Below are 26,390 nucleotides of genomic sequence, written 5' to 3'. Positions count from 1 at the left end.
AAGGACGGAAATTCCGAACCATAAAACGGGTGCGCTAAATATATAAAATATCCTTCCAGACAGTGATAAATTGAAACATGAAACGGTTAAGCAACTAAATGATTGGCTATTACGTTGGATTTACACGGACTTATGATGAGCATTTTCATTTTAAAGCTTCTTCCAGCCGTCCTCCTTAACGATTCCTGCATTAAAGTGCGTATGAGTTGGTAAAAAAAGACACTCCAATTGACGTTAAATAATTAAATTAAACCTTTTTCCTACCTTCTATATTTGAAAAATTATTTATTAACTCTCTCTTTTGTGTTTTACCCCTGCAAATCACCAAAAATCCTTTTGCAAAATCTTTTCTATTTACCATGTTTGCCCCCAGTTTACCACCGTGATCAATTCATCCACAAAAACCATAATTATACACTATTCGAAGCACTGTTTCGTGATCTCCATCCCCAATTCCAAAATTCTACTGTGCAAGTGGCACTGATTGTGTTGTCCTTTGCGAGTAAGTAAACAACATTTGCAATTTAGCAGGTACGGGAAAATCAACGCCAACGCAGCCGATACACACCGTGTGCCAAACGTGTGCCGATTTACGGTGCCGAAAACATATTTTCAATTTTCCAACCGACCTCCTTCCCAGGGTATGGTGCACCTTCACACAAAACGCGGCTGGCACAAAATTTAAATCCCTTCGCTGGTGGATGGTGGTTCATCGTGCCACGATCGTTTGAACAAAACAATGCCACCTATGAACAAACCAACTCCCCCGGAAGCCAGGACCTCGAATTGCTGTGGTGATCTTTCGCAGGTCCAAACCACGGACGGGTTTTGATAGTCACCTGGTTGGTTGAAACGGTTGGGTTTGGAAAATCGGGAAAAATCACTACCATAACCCGTCAGTTTCATTATTGCACGTAGCAATGGCCCCCTAAAACAAACTCATGAATAAATAATTTACATTTTCTACCTCAACGCGATATCGCGTTCAATTGCAGGCGACGATACCCCAATGTTTCCTTCCTATGCATGGCCACCTTACCATCCAATAGGTGAATTCTTGGAAAGGGGGAAAAATGTTCACAATGTTCAAACAATTTGCCAACCCCCGAGGAAAGGAAAGTGACCGCGGAATGCCAACATTCGCATCGGCTTTCTGGCTGCGGTGGGTGGATTAAAAATTGAAAGTACGCTCATAATAGAATTAAGCTATATATGTAGTGCGCTGAGTAAAGAGCCATCCGTGGGTGGACGGAACGCAAATCAGTTCGGCTTCTGTTGCTGACAATTGCCCCGTTGTGTTGTGGACTTTGGATACCCGGTTTGTCCAGAGTTAATGCTAGAAGACTAGTTTATACAAGTAGTTGATCATTTCCTGTAGCTTTGTATCATATGTTTTGCAATATATTGAATTACTTTTGTATACTTTTATTATATGTCATTTTATGTGTTTAATTACAGTAATGAATAAAATGTTTAATATGAATTTAAAATAATTTACTAAGCCTGAAGATTTCAATTAAAGATTATATAGATCGCTGTCGTTAGAAGTTTTATTTGAGTAGTAAAAAACTTCAGCTAAATATTAGTAACATATTAAGGGACCTAATATGATTTACATTTCACTGGTATTATTTAGGCAAAAGCTCTTAGCTGAAGCTTTTTTTTGCTAAGAACTTTTGCCTAAATAATCTCAGCAAAATATAAATAATGTTTGGTCCAGTAATATTTTCTTGTATATATTCTTAAATATTTATTACACCGAAGTCTTTATTTTACTTTTAAGATTTTTTTAGACAATTTACTTTTCCAAAATCTAATCACATTCTGAAGTTCTAAAGATGAGTTTATATGATTTCGATAGAACGAAAAAAAAATTAAATAGGACCACTGTACAAATAAGTAATAAAATTAAGATAAAGAAGATTTTTAGTATGAGATTTTACAAAAAAATGGTCAAAAATCTAATCAAATGCAAATAACTAAGGAAATATAAATATCTTAACAAAATCAAATGTAATTAAAATCCATGAAAAAAACTACTAAGATATAGATAAATAAAATAGAAGATTGTTATGAAGTTAAACATCTCAACATTAAAAAAAATTATTAATATTAAGTTAAAAGGTTTACTTCATAAAGCGAGTTTATGAGATAAACCGATTAAACAAGACAGGGGTTCAAATCCCATTCCGACCGTTTCCCCCGTAGCAAGAAAAAGCTATTTCGTTATGTAGTAAAAAATAAGTCTTTAAAAAGCCAAAAAAAAAATAACATAATTAAGTTTAAAAAAAATTATTTAAACTTAAAAATGCAAATCTCAATTTCATGAGATGCACGTTTACTTTAGTACGTTTCCTATCTACATCCTTATCGACTCGATCCATTTTCGTACCATTCATACCCAATTCCATAGCCTGTACGGTTTAGATATAATTAAACACTCGTTCGAACATCGTTCCGCTCCACACCATCATCGATGGCTTCCCTTCGCCCGGGGCCGTCCCACAAAAAGGTAGTCCCATTCGTGCCTGCACATGAATCCGTTAACAGACAAACAACACAGGACGACAATTGTTGACAACCACTGAAAGGCAACATAAACCAACCGACTGCCTCCCCAGGTTCCTTATCCTTTGTTTTTTCTCCGTCCCGCTATTTAATAGAAAAAAGACATTCAAAGAACAAAAAAAAGAGGAAATCCCGAACACATTGCACATTTGGTCCGGCCGTACCTCGTACCCGGGTGGGCAATGGAGTGATCATTTTAAAACAAGAATACCAGACCGAGCCCAGTCTGGTCGAACAGTCGTACTGACCAGTTAAACAATACCCGTTCACCAGTCCGCTTCCAAAAGTCTGGGTCATCCTTTCTCGCTTGTTCCAGGTTTTGTTGTCGATTGCACAAAACTGCAACCTTTGTCGGTTCGGTCCGGACCAACTGTGCAGGACAATCCTTTCCATTCCGGTACGACTTTCCTGCGGCACGACACTAAGCTTGAAGCCGACCAGGCCAGCCACCGTGGAGCCACGGCTCTTCACAAATGGCACGAATGGCACGGGCTACTACCCCGTCCCGAAACCAGCGACAACCCCACCGCACAACAGTCGGCAGGACGCCAATGTTGGCTGGTCCGGCTTCTGGCCTGGCTGGCCAGTAAGCAAACACAAATTTTTGAACACATTCTGCGGAACGTACTCCACGTGTGTGTGTGTGCGTGTTGATTGCTATCCTGCGGCCGACGACCCTGGCGTTCGCTTGCGGATATTGCGTATCCACAGCCTCCAGCGGCCAATGGACATCGGAAATGACGCAATAAAAAAGGCAACACTGTGCAGCAACAACGAAAAAGTACACAGATTTAGAGCGCTAGCGTTGATTTATGGAACGCAAATGGCGGCAGAAAGTATCGCTGGCAGTCGTTGTTGTTGGCATCAGCCTCGGAGTTTCGTGGATCCTGGATGCTGTCCGTTTCATTTTGCCGTGTCTGATTTAATGTCGAAAGTATTCTCATACCCAGGAACAGGACAATAATTTTTAAGTGCAACACTAATGCATTTAATTGTAAGTCCTCTTTTTTGTAAACTCTTAATTTCTCACCATTAATAGCAAAAGCAAAACCTGAAACTTTCTCGCGGAATTCAACCAGTTCCGGGCATCAAACCACAAGAATTTGCCGACCAAATTAGAACATTTTTAAGAAGGGTACTGGGGGATATTTAATTCTTCTTCCCTAGCTCTTCCTTTGCTGGTGAAACGAATTTTACAAGTGGCAACGAAAGAACACACCCAACGATGGGAATGGGGCATTCAGCAAAAAAAGAAAACCCCCCAAAAACCCAGCTTCGGTTTGCGGTTTTAACATTCGGTTCGGTTTTGTGTTGTCTGAGAGATTCTTACCAACACGTCTTACCCCTATCAGAACACCGATCAGGTCAAGGACACGTCCACAAGTCGAAAAGGAAACAAGCAATAAGCAACATGCCGAAATATGGCAGGTTGAGTTTTGCGGGGCCGGCACGTGGATAACCGCAAAAACCGGCTTTTTCATAACCTGTCGGGGTCGCTTGATTTAGCCATAGCAGACCGTCGATCAGACCGGCCATCATCACTTTAAAGAGCAGAAAGTTGGTTTGTGAGCAGCCCCTTGCAGCAAACCACATACACCAAGGAAACGCAATTAACGCCTCTTACGACCAATCGACCCTCCACCTGATTTCATCCCGTATTTCGATGATTAATGAATGGTCGATAAGCGCAAACTCAGGTTCCAGATGGAATAATAGAAGGAGATGCAAAGAAGAAGGTTTGTTATGTGCAAAATCCAAATAAGAAAGGAAACATGCGAGTTCTCCCAGATAAGGGAAACAGTTAAGGTCTTAAGAAGACTTGATATCCTAGGCAATATCTTCACGAACACGCACGAAGTCGCTCGAAGGATAGCCCATACTGGGTAACACATTGGAAGATTTACCGATTCGGTCGATATCGGCTCAAACTACAGAAACCGGCGTCTTGAGACGTTCTTGAAGCACAAACCAACCCCATTTCTGGTACAGAACATGGGACAGGTCAATGACTACGATCTGGGCAGCGCACAAGCAGCGCTGACTCTACCGATGGTCATTTTCTTTCCTTCACTTTACACCCGGTTCGCAGGTTTCGCGAACCGTTGGACAATGTCATATAAAGCGAAACGGGTGTGCGAAGCTACGGTTACCAGAAGGTGGTTAGCACGATGCGGCTCGATTAGCGCGATCTGGCCAGTGCACGGGCAGATTAGCTGCGGTTTCAAGCGGTGGTCCAGTGGTTGACGAATGCTTTGTAATAATTCACAACCTGACACACACAACCGCACCTAATCCGTAACAGGCCGCACTACCACTGGGTAAGCAGAGTGGAAGCGCGCTTGACTTTTAAAACCGCAACGAACACGCTTAAGCCGTTGGTGGGAAGATGCCATATTCGCTTGGGTTTAGTGTGTAAAACTCCTGAGGTTATGATTCCTACCTAAAAGGAGGGTGTTTTAATGCCTTCTTTGAAAAGCTATCAATAATCACCAACTATCTTTTTATAATGAAAATTATCCGGATTATTCAAACGACGTCATTAAGATGGGATTTTTGTCTTAGGTTTTACCATCAGAAGCTTAAACTTATCTAAAATCAACTCCACTTCCACAACTTTATTTGGAAGAACAATTCAGTCTTCTAGGTGTATTTTTATCAACCATAGACGGTCCTCCAGCACATCCATAGTTTTTACAAACTTAAATTTAGTACAGAAAGTCCTGTACTGTCCTCTGTTGAAATTATGTCTAAATCCTTGGAAATAGCGCTGAGTCCCAGAACTTTACGTTTATTCATCTTGGACTGTGAAATTTCTCTCCAAATATTTAGTTTTTCCAAGAAGTCCTTCCATTACCATTGCAGTACTGCATACGACACATTGTCTAAAAGGGATGTCTAAGAAAGCTCAAACTTTCTATACATGAAGTTATCTGAAGATAAGATTTGCTTTTGAGGATGGTTTCAAGCAGTAGGCATAAACTTCAATGGCTTAAATCAGCCGTCACTACCTGATGTCTGTGTTGGACTACGATCAATAGACTACCCAACGTATAGGTGACCAAGGAGTCACCTTTCGTCAGCTGACGAAGGATATAACGAGAACCTAGCAATTACTTACTTTTTTCGATCTAAAGTCCTACATGTCCTACTACAAAACAGAATAAATTATACGTCCTCAATATCTGATCAGTCTAAGGTCTAAGACATTGACTAAAGACACTTTAATATGAGAGCATTCTGTTCCACCGAAAAGCACTCCTAATTACTGATCTTTCAATCTTTCCTTTGAGGCCTTGTTTAAGTCTCATTAGTGCAACTAAGAGGACTCTCATTCTACGTTAGTGTTTAAACTACTTCATCGATCATCTGAATCCGTGCCCCCCGGGCGGCAAAAGGTGAGGTCATCATCATCAACCACAATTCATTGTGATAACAACACGGTGATTGATGACGAAATTCTTCAATTTTTTTGCAATTCTTTTGCTTCTCTCATATTCTTTGTTTGCGAACAGAAAACTTGTTGTAATAAGCACATTTTATACACAAATAAATATGTGATCAAATTATGTTTTAAAATTTGAAAAACAAAACATTTTAAAACACCCAACAACCCACAACCGTTTGTCAAGTTATTAAGTCTACAGCATCTGTCACAGTGGTTTGATATCTTAATCTTTCTCACATCATTATGTTTCAATTAGGGCATAACTCAAGTTCGTTTTCGAAACATGCCCCTTTTACTCCGTTTCTTTTGCTTCCGTTTGACTTTTCTCACGCACTTCACAATAAATTATGTCGCTGTCGAAAAAACCGGTCCCACCACCATCGTATCAAACGTAAACGGCCTGTCAAATCAACTGTAATCGACCGGTAGCCGCTAGTCCCGGTAGCCAATACCGCCCGGGCTGCAACCCGTCCCATCCACGATACATACGATGTTTTGACATGCAAAAACTATACAAACCAACCAGCGTAACCGGTTAGTACGGAGAGGAGGACAACAACAAAAAAAGGCGGAAAAAAGAGATTCAGAACCGTACGCCGCTTGTTACCGTCAATTGGCTGCCAGCTTTTCCTCTTCCACACGGTAAACAAAACGCCACAACAATCAAAAAGGCGCATTCCAATCAATCCATCACACACACCCGCGGATTGATACGCGGTTATGCAAATTGCCGGTGACATTTGTCGAACTGTTCAGCCATTTGGGATGCTAGTTAGTGCGCTTAGCAGCAAGCAGAAAAAGACATGCGGACGTACTAGAGCTGGACACTCGGTACGATTGCCTGACAAATTGTTTGTTAAATTGTCAAGAAGAATAAATATCAAATCTTGCACATTTTTATCCCTTTATGGTCAAACATTTGTTACCAGGGTGAGGGAAAAAAAACCTATCGATCCACAAATAAAAATGTCCAATCGAGCATACTCTAAAACAGCACCGAACGAGCATCGAGCCTGACCGGCTACCGATTGCCAAACATGTCTAGCATGGTCACATCCGCAGAGAAGCGCGAGATTCCCCACCGGGGGAACAATAAATTCTAAATTAAAAAATACACACCGATACTATTGCTGGCCAGTTTCGGTGCACCAAAAAACAGATATGTTTTCCGCACAAGGAGAAACCCAGAACAGAACATCAACAACTGCAAACTGGCAGTGGCACGGGGCCAGTAACAAGGGGTAGTTATAACGCAAACGGGGTTTGTTAAAAATTCTATAAATTTTCAAATTTTGTGTCTCACCCGCGGGAATTGTGCCAAAACGAAAACAAAAAAAAAACCGCAAAGCAATTTGGAATGCTGAAAACAGGGGCAATGTGCAAAATTTCGTGCGTGCGTGCAATTCTAATCAATTCATGAACAATATTTTTCATACAGCGCTTTTTTTCTTTGAGATTAAACAGAAATTTGTTTTAAATTTAAACCTAACGCTTGTCTAAGTAATATCTTTTTGGCATGGATTGGCACGTAGCGAGCTCTAGTGACACCTTAGTTTTACTGGATTAGTACATTAGTATCGTGAACAATAATTACTGAACTTTTATTAAAGATCTTCTTCTTCTTCTTCTTCTTGGCTTAACGACCTTACAGGTCACGCCGGCCATTTCTGGCTTACTAGACTTATTTTACCACGTAGCCGGATAGTCAGTCCTTGCTACGGGGGGACGGTCCGGATGGGATTTGAACCCGGTCCGGCCGTGTGGACTGGCGCCGTTTATCACATGCACCACCGGGCCGCCCCCGGCCTTACTAAAGATAGTGGGTTAATAAAAATAAAATTGTATTTAATACAATACAGGGATGGGATTATTTCTTTTCTTACCGGCATTACGTCTTTGATAGGCGGCGCCTGAAAGTATGCAATCTTAATCTTTAAGAGCTTATTAAACAGTTTTACATCACAAGAATACTTTAAGCTACTGTTGTCCTTTCACACATACAGGGTTAAACCCCCTTTTGGACGTTTTCCTCTCGAACACTACCAACAGATTGGTCCGTCAGATTTAGACAGAGTCCATTAGTGCTGAGTCCATATCTCAGAGATGCATATCCGAGTACTGGGATCTGGTATCTTAATTTTTTTTTTGACAACTTCATCGAAAGTATCAACTATTTAAACATTTATTTGCAATTTATTTGACATCTGAGTGATATCAATGTTTTCAGTTTCTGAGTCGTAATGCTCAAACCCTGAGATTTCCTGAGATGTCTAAGTCGTCTGCAGTATGTCAGGGATTATTCTTACCAGGACTTATAGAATTATAGCCTCCAAAGGTTTAAAATGATTATCTTCAAGACTTCGATACCCATTTCTAGCGCGAGGCTTGAAAAGAAGACAGGCGATACCATTCAAGGAACATCTTTCTTGCAAACCTGGTAAACTTGAACGAGATTCCCAAAAAAGGCACATTACCTTGACTGTGCACCTTTGATATTTACCTCTAGAACATTCTAGAACATTGATCTGGAACATTTAACCAATAAATAAAGGTCGCAAGTCTGATAATCGCGGCCATAGATCTCTTTAAACCCTTCAATCTTTATCAGGGCAATCTCCAAATAAATCTTCAAACATTTAACATGATCGTATAGATACCTAAAGTGAATTGTTTGTATATTTTGAAAAATCATTTTTTCAAAAAAGGAAATATGTTCAATGCTATAAAAATCATGCTATAAAAATAATATAAGTATTTCTTCAACAGGTTGTGTTTGATCTGTATGAAAATAGCATAAATTCAAAACCCAATAGTATAAATTTTTCTATTTTTCGGAGTCTTCTTCATAACTCGTGAAACGGAACCACTCCGAACCAGGACGAAACACCCCGGATTGTGTGTTATAAAGTCATTAAAGCCACCCTGCATCGTCCAGCTCGTTATGTTAAGATCGCTCCGGATTGTAAATAATCCGACGCGTATCGGCCACATCTAGGCGACATCCAAGAAGGAACGGACGGTGAAGATAATTAATAGTGGTCGTAGTGAAGACAACAACAAAAAAATCAATTCCAGAAACGACCCGTTGATTGGCATTGGTGATTGGTGTACGTTATAATAAAAGTTTCCACTCGTGGCCATTTGACTTCCTACAGCGGTGTGCTTGTGTATAGAGAAAGCGAAATGGCGTTTTTGCGAAAAACATTGGAACTAGAATGGCGAATATTGGGGGGATTCGCCTCCAGTAGGAGAATGGAATTGAAGTTGATCGTATCTCTTCTGGTATCAAAACTAGTTTGCTTCTCATCTATTCGATAAAAATAAACCAAAACCAACCGGTATAAAGAAAAAAAAACAAAAAAAAAAGATAATCATAATTAATCCCCACACTTTAACACTCTCTTCCTTTCTGTGTATCTGAAACAAAAATTGAAACAAAAAAAACCCACACACACAAACCAGTTACTCACAATTTCATTCAACATATCAGCCAGCAGTACCAACCGCAGCTTGGACAGTTTCGTCCGATAAACGTTCCGCTCCGGGCGACTACCACCGCCCGTTCTACCGTCCACCTGTCCGCCACTCGTACGCTCCTCCCCGGTCGGCCGGGTAACGATAGCCCGGCCGGCCGGATTCGGTCCGGCCACTAGTAACCCATGGCGCGTCCAGGGTGCGCTGCCGGTGTTCGCATAAATTTGTACTAAAACGCTTAAAATCACAACTAATCGCATTATCGTCGCTAAAATTTGCATCTCATTTAAATGCAACAAAAGAAAAAAAACGGGCAGCGAACGACCGTGAAGAAAAACCGTAACACTTCGTTTATTGGAGCCTGTTTTTTTGTTATTGTGCTTTTTCTCTCCCTTTTATCTGCACCTTCTTCCGCGCTGTTGTGTCGTTGGCGTTAATCTGGCCCCACTTTCCATTTGTGGGGGACACACTTCACTACACACTGGTGCTGATTTGGCCTGATGCCCCACTTGGAATGGATTGACCTTTGCTACCGCAGCGTGCATAAAACGCAAGCACTCCCTTCACCTTCGGAGTCTTTCCAAGATTCCAACCAACCGAATGTAAGTCGCAAAACACCGTTATGATTCTTGCCCACGAGAGCCCAAAACACCGGACAACGTGTGGACAGCGACAGGTGACGATAGCCGGTCGATGATGTTGAAGATGCCGATGACGATGATGCGGGAGATTCTTTCTCCGTTCCGATCCGTTCCGCTCCTTCACTCCTGCACAAGCACACAATCACTGCACACGCAAAACTCCGCTCAGACACAACTACACATGGCCAAACACGGTTAAAGAAGGATATAGAGAGCAAGTAACGTTGTAAAATAAAAGTATGCATTTATGTTTTCTTCTATTTTTTTAAAAAAAAGCTTTTTATTAAAACACACCGAAGCAAGAAAAAACAAAGCGTCACGCGTCCGAAACCGTTATCAAATCGGTTTCAACCACTACCACCAACGTGGTGATCGTGGGTCACTTTTTGGGGGTTGTTTTTTTTTGTTTTTTGTTTGCTAGGTCTTCGCATGAGAATCGGTTTCAAATCTCTTTCACCCGGATGATTCAACCGGTGGGCCGGTTCTGTTAATGCACTTTTGTGTTGTCGTTTGTTGTTTTTCTTTCTCTTTTTTTCGTGGTAAGGGTAAGGGTTCCAATGTGGTGGGAAGGCCAATATGGCAATAAAATTCTATACTAAAACTTGATGGGGGATTTTTTATTAATTAGCCGAAAAAATGTTCTAAAAGCTCATTAGTGTTTTCTTTTTTTAGTTAAAATTAAAAAATTTCCAGAGTTTTCTTAACTGTTTCTTTTATTCACTTTTATTATATTTATTATTATTATTATTTTATTATTTAATTTATTATTATTATTTTATTATTATTATATTTTATTGAAATTAAGAAAACATTTTGTTTTACATTAAAAGAACAACAAAATTAATTTTAATTTGTTTTAAATAATTTTCCAAATGGAATCATTTTTTACAGACTGCCCGTTATGTGATTTAATAAAAAAAAATATATAAGAACATAATTCCGACTCATATTGAGATTGAATAATAATAATTAATTTTTTGTAGTTCATATTAAGTCACTTTTAACTAACAAAATATTTTATTGAAACGAATAAGAATCTTTTTGGGGAAAGCAGTTTTGTCGTGAAACAACCCCTAATTATAAGCACTCATTTTCAAATAACTTTACACACACACAGCTAAGAAACACACACATCAACACTAAGTAACTAAAAGTCACAATATAAAGTTTAACGATCGGAAAGTGTTTAAACCATCACTGCGCGAAAACAGTTCCGTTCTTCGCTGCGTGTAACGTCGTTACCTTCTCCATCGGCGACTGATCGCGTTCTGGCGGTTGAAGACGAACCACTGCTCCAAACCAACCGATCGATGGTTGGACGTAGTCCTGAACGGACTACTGCTTCTGCTTGTTTGCCGTTTCGGATTTTGTTCTTCGGACGCGCCAATGACGATGATGATCACCGGCGATGATCGTACCTGGGAGGTATTTTCCTTCCCCCCACCAACATGAAAGCCACAGTTATCGATCACGGTGACGGTGGTGGACCGCATGAGTAGCTGGTTGCTCCTCTTTTCTTTTTTTTTTTAGTTGCTTTGTTACAATCTTCTGATTCCCCCCGGAGAAGGAAATAGCGTAGAGGCGCACACAAAAAAAAAGCCACACACTCAACCATTGGACACAATAAAGCATCCGTTTGGTGTGGAGATCAACGGGGACATCAACGGGGATGGATGGATGGGTTCCGATTGGGCCGGACCCGTAACACGTAATCGAACCTGACGTTCCGTATCACTTCGCTGTGGAAGCAGCAGATGAAACGGATTCGGGAATTGAGTGGTTTTGTTTTACCTCATTTGTTGCCGATGGTTGTTATTTGTTGAGTTCGTGTTTGTTCCTCTCTTCACTGGTCAGCGGATCGGATGGGATGGGATGGGAGGCAGAAGGAAGAAGAAGTGAGATGGTCAATTGGCGTTGATTATGCCGGTTGGAGCTTATTATGCTGGATCAACCACATGTGCCCATGGGATTATTGTACGGCTCGTGAATTGTTATTGTTTACGATACGTCGGGGTTGCACGCTGCCAGAACGCTGCCCTTACCGGCTTTACGATTTGCTTGAAGGGCTTCCCGCGTTAGGCGCGGTGAAACAGCATATAGTACCTCGGTGCAATGTTCAAGGACGGACGAACAGGGAAGCATCGCTTCAAAGCGGTCCCGGGAAAGAATCGAGAACACGAAAGACAACATGCCGCATCAAGCGACGAACCTCTCATTGGGATGGTTGTAAGCGTAGTAAAAAGCCCGTAACAGATATGATTCTCATTGATGATATTATAGATTAAATGGGTTGTCGATGTTAAATGAATGCGTTGAACTTTTAAAGCTAATTAAAACATTTAATAGCCGCTGCAAATTCGAATCGCATTGAACGGTTTTCTTTAGTGATGATAAATCACTTTGTAAGTAGTTGTTGAGACGACGATTTTACAAAAAAAGTGCTTTTACAGCCACTCAGTGAAATTTAAGCAGTGATTGACCCGGTAAAATAAAAACAAAACATAAAACGCTGCGTGCGATCTTTGACGCAGAGGTGGATCATGCTCGTCGGTGGGCCCTGAGCGGAATGGTAGTTTGGGCCGAATTGAAGTTGTGTTTGTGTGTGTGGGGATCCAAATTTGTTATCATTAATTGTCGATGAGAAAATGGAGAATAAGAAAATTGAAACAGGACAGATTCAAATTCTAAGGTTCACTGCGATCATACACCATAGTTCTTGCTTTCGATACAATCCGATCTTCCCGTTCAATTCTATATTGCATCTGTGCTAACTACAAGATCATACACGGCAAAGGCAGGACAATGTCAACCATCGTTCTTCATTAGAAGGTCGAACCAATAACATAAATTTTGTCAACGATCCGTTCGGAAAGATTCTTGAATCTAAAACAAATCTTTGAACAGAAGGAATGGCTCTAAATCTCTATTCTGAAGATACATGAATCCTTAGAGTTTCGGGACAGATCGGTGATTTATGTGGTTGCCCCTCCAGCCTCCGGTCGGTCCGTTTCATTTAAGTTTGTTGGCAGCGAATCATTAAGGATTCATTTAAATTTATGAAAATTGATTAATATTTTGGTAGTCGGCTCATGATTTGAATGACTCTTCACTGAAGATTCATATGAATGACTCTTTTCAAAACGTTCAATAAGCACAACGCTAGAGCTAATCGTGTTACAGATTAGATGCAGGCCGAGATGGAACATAGCAGACCTTGATAAGAATCCCTAAAGACGGATTAGGAAACCTTCCCTGTCAGCAGGACGATCTTTTTTGTATACTAATTTTGGTAGAGCCTATACTAATTATTAACATATTTATAAAGATAAGTTCAGCTAGACTTATCCCTTTTTCTTCTGCATTTTTTAAAGGTTTCAACAACTCTTTTACTTTTTTTTTATTTTGAATTGTTTACTTTCGATAGTTTTACAACAGTTGTGACAGAGTATTACAATTTCAATTTTTCATCAGTTTTTCATTAGATTTTTTCGATCTTTCCATTAGGTAAATTTGCTCGTAGCTGTAATAATACTAAAATAAAACTTCCTTACAACTTTCAAAAACGAAGCAATTAATAAGCAGTAGAACAGAGTTCGATTCAAGCTTCTTTCTGGTCGAACCATGTGTTTGCGCTTCCCAGTACAGAAGCGCTGGTAGGTTTCGATTCACCATTAATAAACTTAAAACGATCTCATCCTCTGCATATCTTCTGCCTTACTCATCAAAATGGCACGAATTGGAAGGGAGTAACAGTGTATAGTATCGCGGATGTACGATCATCGGTTAAAGTTCAATCTGTGGTCAAGGATACTGCCACGACGCGTTGGGCGGACATGCTAAACTATCTACAGCAACAGATCACATCTATCTATCTTTAGCTGAAATTGTTCGCTTCGTGTCCGTGCACATTTCTGATCGTGAGCACCGATGCGCTATTCCATCTCGACCAAGCGCAGAAAACATCGCTGACCGAGCTCCTAATGTTAAGTGTTGTTTACGTTTACGATAGCTCATAAAACGAAGCGGAAAGTATCCAGTGTGCGAAACCATGATGAGCTCACGATCGCAAATGAAATTTAAGTCTTTGTGCACCTTGCGGCTATATACTTGTAGCTAAATTAATTCAGAAAGTATTGCAAAAGTACTAAAATCGGTAGAGGTTATCAAAACATGAAATTGATCTAATTTTATGAGCCAATAAATTACGCTTGTAAAATTTTAAGCTAATTTTTTAAATTAAATATATTTTCTTCAAACGCATACATCATATATGAAATGCAATTACATGTCAAAGTAAAAACGAATTAAAAATGAAGAATTTTATTGAAATTAAAAAGAGATCATTTCATACGGGCCACTTGTCTTCCGTGACAGTGCGCTTTTGCTGTAAAGTGAAGAAAGGCGAGAGATGTAAACCACCGGAACCTCCATTTTTACTTCAGAACACTGCCGTGACCAGGATTCGAACCGGGGTTACTACGGCCACAACGTAGGGTCCTAACCACTAGACGATCACGGCTACAGACGGTGGCTTGCAAGACGAAAAGTGCACAAGCAACAGTTTGTGCGATGAAAAGTCTACGCCGCCAGCTGTACGTGAAAGGGGGACCAATGTAGAGCAGAGAGATGGTTTAGGTTGATCGAAAAGTAACTCCGGGTGTCAACAATAAACATACGGGTTCGACAGCCCTGTAGGAGAAGTTGGGTAGTTCATTCGACGAAATAGAGCCGTAAAAGAGTATAGGGAAAATTTCCTAAGGGTATAGCCTTAGCTTTTTTTTTGAGTAATTATGCAAAATTTTATAAATTGATTTATTTTAATGCGAATTTATTGAAATAAGTTTCTTTTCACTCAAATAATGCTTTAAATAAAAAAAAGAATAAAAAGAATAAAAAAATAAGAAAAATCTAATAATTTAAAAATTTCCTTAGGCTATAGCATTATTTTTTTTGAGTAATTTAGCAAAATTTTGAAGTGGATTTATTTTAATTCTAATTGGTTCAAATAAGTTTCTTTTCAATCAAATAATGATTTAAATAAAAAAAGGATGAGCAATAATAAAATAAAATCAAAAATTGAAAATTTCCTAAGGATAGCCAGGATAGAAATCATTTATTTTAGCATTGCAATATTAAACTTTACGGATAAGAACAAATCACAAACAACAAAAAAAACATTTAATACTCTTATTCACAAATTGACATGAGTTTTCTTTGCTATTCCTTTGGTATCATTTCTTGATGTGAAAATTGCATTCTTCTGCGTACTGCATGATTTTGTTCAAGTTTGCCTGCAGTTTCTTCAGATGCTCCAGCGTGGCGTAATCGATTTTGGGTAAAAACTTCGTATCTACATCCTCCAGATCGGTTGGTTGCAACGAGAGCACCCCATTGGACACCGGAATGTTTACATTCGCCATGTGTCTCGTCATGGCCTCATTCACGACCGGACTGCCGGTAAGCGAGTAAACATTCTCGTCCGCTCTCGGATAGCGTATGAAAGCCAGTGGTGTGTTTGGTTCAACCTTTAGCGTGATCTGACTCATGCCCCGATCGGTACTGACCGCTTGTGTGCGACCCTTCTTGTTAACTTCCGCCATCGGTGTACGAAACTTGGGACGTGAAAAACGTTCTGACTGTCCCAGGAATAAACCCTTACCCGGCATACGCACATCAGCTTTCGTCGATTTCACCCCGAACAACATTGACGATTGGGCCGGCTTGCAAGGTGTGATGGTATGGCCCGAGACAGACTTACTTCGACGGCGTGATTTCTTCATTGCTGAATCTAGCGGCCCAATTGGACGTTTCGATGGTTTAGCCGATGCCATTACGTCGAGCGATTGTTTAGCATTTTCCTCCGTTAGATATCCTTCGTCGGTTCGGTACGATTTTTGCAAACTTGTTGGCCCACCTGCCGACCCGATAGAGAGCTGACTACAGTTGCTCCCATTTGCCATATCCTCGATCGCTGAACCCATGTTTAGTACATCCACAAACAGGTTACAACCGGTCTTTCGCAAATCACCCATCGTCATTTGGAGCATTTCCTTCGGTATACGACTTTTCATTGTGCTCGCCAGATAATTAAGCTTTTCCAAGTCTGCGTCCTGCTTTGCATCGAGTGATGTGTTGTATGTTTCAACTATCGAAATTACACAAAACATTAGCATCCTTTAAAAGCATTTAACTGATTACGTACGCGTAAGGTCACTTACATAAAATCTCGAACTCACGCACAATGTTAATGTAGCGCTCTTCTTGGTGGCTGGTACGGTTTCGCTTCGATGCAGTGTTTCGTGATACTTTCGTGCGCACCATCTTTGTAAATGAAGCGTATTGCTGAAATGAAGCATAAAAGCCGTAAGGACCACAACCAAGCCTTGCTCAAAATGGAGTCCGTTGAAGTTACCACCTACCGGTTGTAGTAAAAGGCAATTTAGCTTAATGCTATAAATCCTTCACAGAAATCACAGTTTGATCGTTTTATTATCACAATAGTTAGTCTCTTGGTTTGTAGAATAAAATTATGCACAAAAAGGCAACATAAATATACAAAAAAGCACGAGTTCAGGCGGACAACTGCCGCTCAGAAGGTCCTTTCCAAATAGCAATCCCTCTCTGTTGAATGCCAAACTTGACAGCAATCAAAGTGCGGTTTGTTTACAATTGCATGCAAGAAACTCATGCCCTACCAGATTCAATCGCGTGGATGACAAGCTTTGAAAGTTTGATGGTTATTTAAGTTCCACTATTTTCTGTATTTAGAAACACAATCCTGCAGATATTATTTACAATAATCCATATTCCAATAGAAAACAATGTTTCGTATTGTATTGTCTCTACAGAAAACAATTCCTGTGCAAAAAAGTAATTTTAAACCATTAGCGAACGCCATTTCCAATCCCGCCGCATAGGAAAGCGTGAACTAAAGGGAACGAAAACAAAACAGCCTAAAAGTATATTTACTTTTATCTTACAAAACTTAACATTACAAAGAAAGTCGAATCTATTCCCATTTAATGTACGTGTCGAAAGTTCGTTTATTAATGCTGCTCATTTAGCTATGTGCAGCTCATACATATGTACGTGTGCTGTGTATCAGGTATTAAAATGTAAGTACATATATTTATTTACACTACACTACATCGAAGGCTGCCGAACACGTGTTTGCGTGTTCCGGTGGAATTCAATCGATCGATCTCTACACTTTACAGAAGAAATCCTCGACCCTATTTCGTCCGTAGATTGATGCTTAGATTTAACCTTACATTAGGGAAAGATGTCAACCATTCGGAAAGCACTTTTCACACTGTACACCTTCGCAAATACACGTGCATATATGCGTGAGTCTGCCACAGCCGGTTTCTAACTTTCCAATGGCTGCAAACCGTGCGCCGTGTACTGATGCTGCACCAGCTCAGCCGCAGTCGTACAGCTGACATCGCACAAATGGCACTGTATTAGCTTATCGTCCGCGTGCGTCCGTTTATGGCCTCGCAAGCTATCCGACCGTCCGAAGCATTTGCCACACACATCGCACCGGTACGGTTTCTCACCCGTATGCGTGCGTAGATGAATTTTGAGCGATTTAGGCCAGGCAAACAGCTTATTGCACATCGGACAACGGTGTTTACCCTTCTGGCCATTATGCATTGATTCGGTCCCGCCATACTGGTGTCCGCTGGCCGGCCCACTAGCCTGCGATGTGCTGTCGTCCTCGTGGTCATACCCATTGTTGCTGCTATCTCCACCGCTAGCAGCTGCCGCGAAAACCCGTTTCGATGTCGCCGTGGCTTTCGTTCGGTTTCTACGCTTACTGGACCCTTTTTCCTTTCGCGAGTGCTCCGTTGGGTTACTGAGTGGAGATATTTGAAATGGAATTAGGAATTACTCATTGCCAATGAACATGGAAAGTGGAAAATCAGAAAGGAAGCCTCGATCTTTGAGAAGGTTTAGTGTCTCAAAGAACATTCCCTCATTGCTTACATTGTGCTGGATGCATTCCGGTTTGTACTGTTGTTGGCGGCATACAGAGAATGCTGCCCTTCCGCTTCATTCTGCTCCTCTTCCTCGTCCTCTTCCTCCTCCTCATCTTCCCCTTCTTCCTCATCATCTTCACTTTCCGAGCAGCTTGCTTCCTTTACCATCACTTCAATTACCTGCAATGAGTAGAAAACAGAATGTAGATTCCAATTTGCCAACCATTACGAATTATTCGCATTGTGAGAGCTTATCGCTTTCGCTGTACCTGCTCATCGTCGCTTTCTTCCGATTCCTCCTCCTCCTCTTCTTCACCACCTTCCTCTTCATCGGAATCATCATCTTGTTCTTCTTCCTCGTTCCGTTCTCCACCGGCACTACCATTCGCACCGTTAATCGTACCATTCCCTAGCAATGATCGGTTGCTTTGCTGCTTTTGATCGTCATCCGTTTCCGCACCGTCACCATCCGTATCACCCGCTTCCGAAGCCGTGCTCGGTTCCTTCGACGTCGTTAGCGAAAGCATGTTTAAGAACGATTCTTGCCGGTGGCATTTTTCGTGCGTCTTCAGATAATCCGAGCGAATGAACGCCTTATCACATTTGTCGCATTTGTACGGTTTTTCGCCCGTATGCAACCGGATGTGCATCTTCAGCGTGACCGCCGTCACGAACGTCTTATCACACTGGTTGCATTTGTACCGCCCATCGCTGGTGCGTTCATAATCCGACCGATGAAACTCGCCCAGCACCGTCCGTGACTCAGCCTCAATGCCCACCGGCGGTGTAGTCGTGCCGGGTTTTTGCTTCGCTGGACTCGGATTGGACGCGGCGGAGGTGTTGTTTCTATTGCTATTGCTACTGCTTCGGCTACTGCTACTACTTCGACTGCTACTGTTGCTACTATTGCTACTGCTGCTGCTGTTACTACTGTTGCCGTTACCCTTCGCATCCGCTCCGCGCGCTACTCCTTCACGATTGTTCATCCTCACCTCACCGATGGCGGCGGGCGAAGATGTTGACTTTGTGTTACTTTTGCCACCTCTCGATTTAGATCGAACCATCGACGAAATACCATCATCCATCGTGGAATCATCATCTTCCTCGTCGGCGCGTTGCGCTGGCGTGGCAGATAAACTATCCCCACCGGTGGCTGCTTCGGCCACCAGCTGTAGGTGTCGTTTCGATTTGAAGTGCTCTTTGAGATAATCGACCCGATTGAAGGACCGGTCGCAAATGTCACAGTGGAACGGTTTCTCTTCCGTGTGCGCCAGGGCATGCTTGCGCAGTAAGGCCACCTGGTTGAACACGGCATCGCATATCTTACACACAAACTGGCCATCGTTCGACTCGGTGAAATGATAGTTTTCCGGCGCTAAACCTGCCCGTCCGATGAGCGGTTTGCCGGTGGAGCTACTGCCCGACGCAACAACACTCGCCGTTGCTGTTCCGGCCGGTGTAACGGGACTTTCAGCAAGTGAATCCTCCTTCACGGTAGGCGGTGGAGAGGAAGTAGCCGATCGATTTCCACCCGTTGCGACTGCTGCAGCCGCTGCCGCCATACTGGCAATCGCCACCGCCGGTAGCATTCCATCCTTAAAGTGTACCTTCAGATGGCGCTCAAGGTAATCGGACCGGATGTAAGACTCTTCGCAAAATGTACATTTGTATGGTTTTTCGTTCGTATGGATCCGGAAATGGATGCGCACGGTTTGCTGATGCGAGAAAAGCCGCTCACAAACCGTACACATGAACTTGCCGTCGGCCGTTTTCACGCAGTACTCCTGCTGATGGTCTGGTGGTTTTCTTTCTTCGATCGGTTTCAGCAACGATATACCGGTGGAAGGAGGTTTCGACGTAATGATCGGTTTCGGTAGCTTGGCCGTCGCAGGCATAGCAGCGGAGGAAAGCGAACGTACCGAATCTGATCCGGTATCGCCCGTTGCTTGTACCGATGATTCCGTCGAAGGGGGAGCCGTCAAATCGATCGCACCGGGTGCATCCGGATCTTCACCATTACCTATTACGTGCTTTTTGAGATGATTCTTCAAATAATCCGATCCGATAAAGGTCAGCTCACATAGCGGACACTTAAAGGTGGGTAGATCTAAAAATGGAAAATGTTTCAATTAAACAATGAAGACGTCCAATCGTTCCGGGGGTGGAGAGCGGGTACATTCACACACGACCGTTACTTACCGGGATGGGTACGTACGTGCAGCATCAAGTCCGGTTCGCGAGCGAACCCTCGATCGCAAACCGGACACCGATGTTTAATGCACTCTTCCGCCGAAACGGCTGCGGCCAGCTTTTTGGAATGCTGTTCCTCCATCGCTACCAGAAACCTACTGTGGACACTGCTTAGCTTCGGGAGAAAGTTACGCCCGACAATCGCTTCCTTGCGTTGGAGAAACTTTTGATGCTGATCGCTACTTTCCGCACCCGTACCTTCATCGTCACCATCCTCGTCGTCGTCCTCATCGTCCCGATGTTCATCGCTCGAGATGCTTGTCCCCGTACCGGTGTGTGACGTCCGCCGGGATGCACCACCTCTACCACTACCCTTCCCTATCCGGTTGCCAACTAAATCCTCTATCTTGCGCACCATTAAACGTGGCCTTTTGGCCCTACTTTCATACTGTGATTGCTGCTGCGACGGTAGCTGCTGTTCCATTGGCAAGTAATGTTCCTCCTCTTCCCCTTCCTCCTCCTCCTCGTCCTCCATGGGGTGAAAGCTGTGATACTTCAGGTAGTGACACTGTAGGAAATCCATCCGGATGAACGCTTTCGGGCACATGTTACACTTGTACGGTCGATCGCCAAGATGTTGCTGGTGCAAATGTTCCTCCAGCTCAACCGCATCGGTGAACGATTTGTCACAGTACGTGCAGGCGAAAAAGTTCGCCTCCGTTTCGGGTACCGGTGGTAATGCGTCGGCCAAGCCCATGCCGGCATGCTCGGTGCGTATGTGGTGAGCGAAGGCGGGATCGGATGCAAACACGCTAAAGCACAGCTTGCACTCGAACGGATTGTTCTTCTCGTGGATGCGCATATGGTAGCGCAGGTGATCCGGCCGATGGAATATCCGCGGACACACGTCACACTGATACGTTCGCCCGGTAGCTGCAAAGAGAGGGAACAAGAAAAGAGGGAGAACCAAAATCTTACAAACAGTTTCAAACAGTACGGTTGTAAACGCGTGCTCTAGGCACACTCTGATCGATTTCGGATGTGTACAGTTCCACACAGTACACAGTACGCACGTACCACCAAGCAACGATGACCTCTGTGCCGTCTTCGATAGGATGTTCGCGGCAACGACCATCACGTCTTCCTCGTCTTCGTCATCATCATCATCATCGTCGTCGTCGTCATCTTCTTCTTCGCCGTCACCGTCCGATTCATCTTCACTGTACCCGGTTGCTCCGTTACCACGCTGCTGTTGCTGTAGTTTCAACCCATTCAACACACCATTCCGATGTGCTGGAACGTGCAGCATGGCGGAACGGCGATGCTTTCCGGCGACGGTGGCGGCAGCAGTGCTGCTGCTGCCATCGATTGCCGCCCGCCTGTCCCGTCCATTTCCGGTGACCCCATTTGTTGCGGTCCGGTGCGAGACCAACGATACGCGGTGCCCGCCGTTCGTCGGTTCCTCGTCGCCCGAATGCATGCTGGTGAGAAACTTGATGTGATCCTCATCGATGCCAACCTCCACTATCTCCTGATCCGAGATCTCGTCGCCATTACCGTTCGCTGGTGTATCGACATCCATCGCATTGGTCGACGCAGCTGCAACGGTGGTGCTGCTGCTGCTGTTGCGATGCTGTCGACGTCGTCGTCCACCACTTTCATCGTCGTCTTTTTTCTCCGCCTTTAGCTCCATCGCGACTGTGGAACGTGCGTGTACAACAGTGCACAGACCAAAACCCCGTCGAACAGGCCCTGCAGCTGCTGCTCTTCGCGTTCACACGGTTTCACCGTTCCGCCCGTACCGTTCTTCGCACGGGTTTTTCACACTATCGTTATTGACCGCGCGCTCTGTGTGTCGCCCGTATGCAACGTACACCGCGCCTGGCACTCGTACTCGCTTTCTCGCGATTCGCTTTGTCTCTATCGCACGCGGAACAACTCCCGGCTGGTGCTCGTGCTGCTGGTCGGCTGGTTGATGCGGCGGACACACACAAACACGGCTTTGCAACAACCGCCCGTCGAGCAGTCCGTGACGCAAGATCCGATAATCTAACCCACCCTGTTCCCTGTAGGCTATACGCTAGCGCGAGCACACACGTTTCCACTGCTCGCGACCAACCCAATCGCTTCTAGATACGGGCGGCGGTGTGACGGACGGCAGATGGCAACGGTACCAGCACCAGTACGTCCAACTTTTCCCCCATCACGTACTCCTACACACACATCCACACTTACACGCACACAAAGCGACACAAAACACACCGTGTGGCGCGCGGAGCACCGCAAACCCGTGGCAGCAAACTGCGGTGGTGCTACACACGTAGTGTCCTTCAACGGGTGTGACGGTACCGAAAGGAAAAGACGATAAACGCGCGCTGAACAAACACACAACACGGCTCCCTCTGTGGCAACACTGTGCGTACGGATATATGCGTCGTGTTCCTTTTGCGTTACGGAATCGAACCACCAGAGAAAAAAACCCCGAATGGCTGCCAACATCCGGTTGGTACTAAAGCCTGGCTCAAACCACAGACAAACACACACGCGCGCACACACACACGAACGGTGGTGAGTTATCTTGCCGTCTCTGCCCCGTATTACAGTACCGAAAACCGCTGCTTCACTGTACGTCCGACTGCGAATCCGAATCCAGAACCACACGTACGAAACGCGCACGGCGGAATGAATATCGTCGTTGAAATCCGCGCACCAATACACGCACACGCATCACCATCAAAGCAAAAACCGAGTGCCACTTGCACAGCCCGGGACCGAAACCTGCAAACCTCGTCGCTTTCGTCGTCGTGCGTATCCGCCGTGTTCTGCACTTGTGCACATTCAGGCGACGGTATCGAGCGGTAACCAGAGACAGCAACAGCGGCAACAGCGATGATTGCAACGGCAGCGAGTGGGATGGTGGTGCCTGCCGTCCAACTGTCTTCTATCAACGCCTACCAATCCGGTTCCTTTGCGATGCGCGATTTCCAGCAGGCTAAATAGCGAGCTGCAGCTTCTCCCTGTTCTCCGGTTGTTCCACACGACTTTTCCTCCCGCAACCGGTTGCCAGCCGCTTCTGCCCGCCCTTCGGTTCGACATTCGGTCCGTACACAGTACAGGTAGCGGGAAGCAGACAAACATCTTGAGGACCGCGCGCGCATACGGCACCGCGCCGCGTTTCATCCCTTTCCTTCGTCTATGCTTTTGTTGATTTCGAATCTGATTAATTCGAGCAGTGGTACATTCGATTTTCAAGCGGCTGCCATTTGATTTTGCATTTTATGCTGGGGAGCAGCATTTCATGCTTTTGTGGGTTTTTTTTTATGATCATCTAAATGCCATGTTTAAACCTAAAACACTACAGTGATGTTTCAAAAACACTAAAAACTGAACAACAAAACAACAATAAATATTATTTTCGTGCAACGCATTAGACATTCGAGCAGATGGACCGAAAAAGATGGCAGAATTTCGAGCGGTTTTGACAGTTCGCGCGGTGCAGCTGCTCGAACAAGCGTACGGAAGTAAACAAACTTCAAAAAGCAAACCGCCCAACGCGCTTCCCGCTTGTCAGATAGATTGGTAACGAACGTTTCCGAATAGCGACGCTTGTATTTTGAACCCTTTTCTGATTGATTTTCTCGCTGCAAAACATGGTGCGCACTAAAGTTTCTCGTGCGACTACAAAACGGGCCCAAAATAGCTCCGATTCGAAGCTGTACATCGAAATGAAGCTCCGAGATTTCGACGTGATCTGTAAGTGTAATTCGTCAGCAGCCATAGCTGATGGGTAGCGTCCCGGGATCTGCTAACTTTTTCGCTTCTCTTCCAGCGGATTGCCATCTGACCAACATCGAGCTAAAATACCAGAACGACATGGACAAACTGAATCGTGCGTTTGAAGTTTTGCGTTCTCGCATCCCGAAAAATTTACTTTCACTCACAATGGGAGAGTTGAGGGCCATGGTAAGTTCGTATGGTATGCATGGGTATCACGAAGTGACGAATTTGTGCTTTTTTGTTTTGTAGCAAAAAGCAACAGAAGAACTAAACACATCAGCACCGCTGAACCAAACTGTTAGTGCTAATATGAGCGCACTGCTAGAGAAATCTTGCCGCAAGAAATCCAAAGACGACGGTAAGTTTCGGTTAATACCTCGGTTACTAAGATCAATTCTGTTCACATAACGTAGACTACACTTATTGGCAGGTATTATAAAATGCACATAGTAGGCACCATCACACTTCTATCACTAATTCTGCTTCATTGTAACTAACCGGTGTTTGTTTTTCGTTCTATTTCCGCTCCTTCTCACGCCTTCATCACACGGGTGATTGGTACACAAACGTTTCGTGTGTTTCTATCGGCCTCATAACACTCAGGTTACCTTACAGAGGAAAGCGAACAGGGCGACACATACCGGGTTGGATCGATGATGCCTTCGTCGAAGGCACGCTTCGGTCCACTGATGTCAGCTAGAATACGGCGACGTAGCAAATCGACCAGTTCCATCACAACGCCTCATGTTAATCGCTCACTGTACACTGCACCACAAAGTGCAAAGGTTGGTAAAACGCAACCACCGATCGGTTCGGCGCTTAAATCATACGCACCATGTACGGAACGTGCTTCACGATCGAAGCAAAAAACGTCCCTAGTGTCACGTCCCAAGGCGATCAGTGCTGACCGAGGATACGGGGTGATTACACCAAAAGTACAACCCTACGCTGCCCTCGCAATGATGAGGCACGCAAAGCAAGGGGAATCGGTGTTCTCCATTACCGGCAGTCCAGTTGTTACCGCCAAGTAAGTACACCCAAACTCAGTTAAAATCATTTTTACAATTTATTAATGAATTTATGGTTTTTCTCATCGCTTCGCCCCCCCTTATAGTATGCTAGAAGCAAGCGCTAACGTTAACATTCCCGTGTTGAACGGTATGCTTGCAATCAGACCAACCGAGCTGGATGTTGTCGATGAATCGCTGCTACGTAAGATCGATCCGAATGTGCTGCTGGAGCTAAAGCAGCTTCAGACGAATTTGGATAAAATTATGAGCACTCTAAATATCTCCTGATGCAATCATCTCGGAACGCGCGCATTTGCTACTATTCTGTGTCGCCGGATGATTTTATTAATAGTTTAATTTGAAATCTTGACAGATATATCTGGCCCGGTATTACTCTCTCGTTCGTAAGCCTTTTCATGATAATTGTTTGAACTGAATAAAAAGTTCATAAACGAACACAATCCCCCGTCGGATAAACTGCGTTACAAATGAAAGAACAAACGGCGAAAGACCTTTTTGCCCATTTCAAACATATGTATTTGGTCCTATCTTGATAAAATACATGCCATTTATTTGCTGCAATATATTAAAATTCTACTGCACTGCTCTCTTTTACCCGTGCGTCTTCAATAATCTAACTGTCCGCATGCCAAATCTCCTTTCTATCGATTAGACCCAACCCTGGCATGATAAGATTTCCATGTCATTCCCCCCTGTTTTTTTTTTTGGATATGCACTAGTGAAACTCGCGCCCTGTCGAAAGTGTCAGTCGCAGTGCGTCGATCGTTCGGGTATTGTGCGCTATTTTACCGACAACCGCAAACGATGGGCATGCAAACATCTCTAACACAGCCAAATTCGTCGCTGATTGATCAAGTTACGCTTATTGTAAAAATTCCTGCCGCCACCGTGTACATCATTTCCCGTGGTCTGATGCTGATCGTCAAAACGTTAACACGTGAGTAATTGCTTTTTGGGGGAGGACGGACAGTTGTGTGCTGTGTAAACCAGTCGATACTATGATTTAATATGGCACATTTATCCTTTCCAGGACTTGGAAGGATGTTGCAGCGGTGAGCCAAACCCGGAATGGAAGCGCGTACGCCCGGAATGCTTTAGTTTGCAGTAAGGTCAAATAAGTCAATCATGCATGATATTAGCCAGCTAGTGTGTAAAGGTTTTTGGCAGCGAGTTTATTATGCTTAAGCTAGTTTAAAACGTAAGAAGGACATTAGCAGCTAGTTGTTAGCTTTTTGAATAAAAGAAATGATTTTTTTACTGTAAAATTATAATGCGTTCCCAG

General features: G+C 43.6%; 4 protein-coding genes across 9 annotated transcripts in view; 1 reads left to right on the top strand and 3 right to left on the bottom strand.

Moving 5' to 3' along the window:
- The window catches only part of LOC125770018 (uncharacterized), a 33,578-nt gene extending 21,244 nt beyond the window's left edge, over positions 1-12,334 (bottom strand). The window contains exons 1-2 of one of the 5 annotated variants that reach the window (XM_049439164.1): positions 11,371-12,334; positions 9,484-10,303 (exon numbers count right to left, since the gene is read on the bottom strand). In XM_049439164.1, the coding sequence (XP_049295121.1) occupies positions 9,484-9,768 (285 nt within the window). In that variant the 5' untranslated portion in view covers positions 9,769-10,303; positions 11,371-12,334. Of the gene's footprint in view, positions 1-9,483; positions 10,304-11,235 lie in introns of all 5 variants that reach the window. The other 4 variants (XM_049439160.1, XM_049439161.1, XM_049439162.1 and 1 more) reach the window with 4 other exon arrangements.
- A 2,877-nt stretch (positions 12,335-15,211) lies between these two features.
- Positions 15,212-16,769, bottom strand: LOC125770022 (borealin-like). Its single transcript, XM_049439177.1, has 3 exons — positions 16,548-16,769; positions 16,347-16,470; positions 15,212-16,273 (listed from the first exon to the last, which is right to left on the bottom strand). The coding sequence occupies exons 2-3, from the start codon at positions 16,447-16,449 to the stop codon at positions 15,360-15,362; spliced, it is 1,017 nt and encodes a 338-aa protein (XP_049295134.1). The 5' UTR covers positions 16,450-16,470; positions 16,548-16,769; the 3' UTR covers positions 15,212-15,359.
- A 377-nt stretch (positions 16,770-17,146) lies between these two features.
- On the bottom strand, positions 17,147-23,422 carry LOC125770012 (zinc finger protein 236-like). The gene is made up of 5 exons (XM_049439152.1): positions 21,378-23,422; positions 20,310-21,233; positions 18,380-20,217; positions 18,118-18,290; positions 17,147-17,986 (listed from the first exon to the last, which is right to left on the bottom strand). Exons 1-5 carry the CDS (start codon positions 21,991-21,993, stop codon positions 17,497-17,499), a joined length of 4,041 nt encoding a protein of 1,346 aa, XP_049295109.1. The 5' UTR covers positions 21,994-23,422; the 3' UTR covers positions 17,147-17,496.
- A 233-nt stretch (positions 23,423-23,655) lies between these two features.
- On the top strand, positions 23,656-26,264 carry LOC125770023 (borealin-like). Of its 2 annotated transcripts, none has more exons than XM_049439179.1 (6): positions 23,656-24,053; positions 24,130-24,263; positions 24,327-24,435; positions 24,693-25,104; positions 25,192-26,045; positions 26,139-26,264. In XM_049439179.1, the coding sequence occupies exons 1-5, from the start codon at positions 23,951-23,953 to the stop codon at positions 25,373-25,375; spliced, it is 942 nt and encodes a 313-aa protein (XP_049295136.1). In that variant the 5' UTR covers positions 23,656-23,950; the 3' UTR covers positions 25,376-26,045; positions 26,139-26,264. The 2 variants fall into 2 exon arrangements, with proteins under 2 accessions (XP_049295136.1, XP_049295135.1); XM_049439178.1 differs by having other exon boundaries at positions 24,681-25,104.
- Positions 26,265-26,390: the final 126 nt, after the last annotated feature.

This window comes from Anopheles funestus, chromosome 3RL, assembly GCF_943734845.2.
Source record: "Anopheles funestus chromosome 3RL, idAnoFuneDA-416_04, whole genome shotgun sequence".
Lineage (NCBI taxonomy): Eukaryota > Metazoa > Arthropoda > Insecta > Diptera > Culicidae > Anopheles > Anopheles funestus.
The sequence above is the reverse complement of the archived record's forward strand: the minus strand, read 5'-3'. Positions and strand labels throughout refer to the sequence as shown.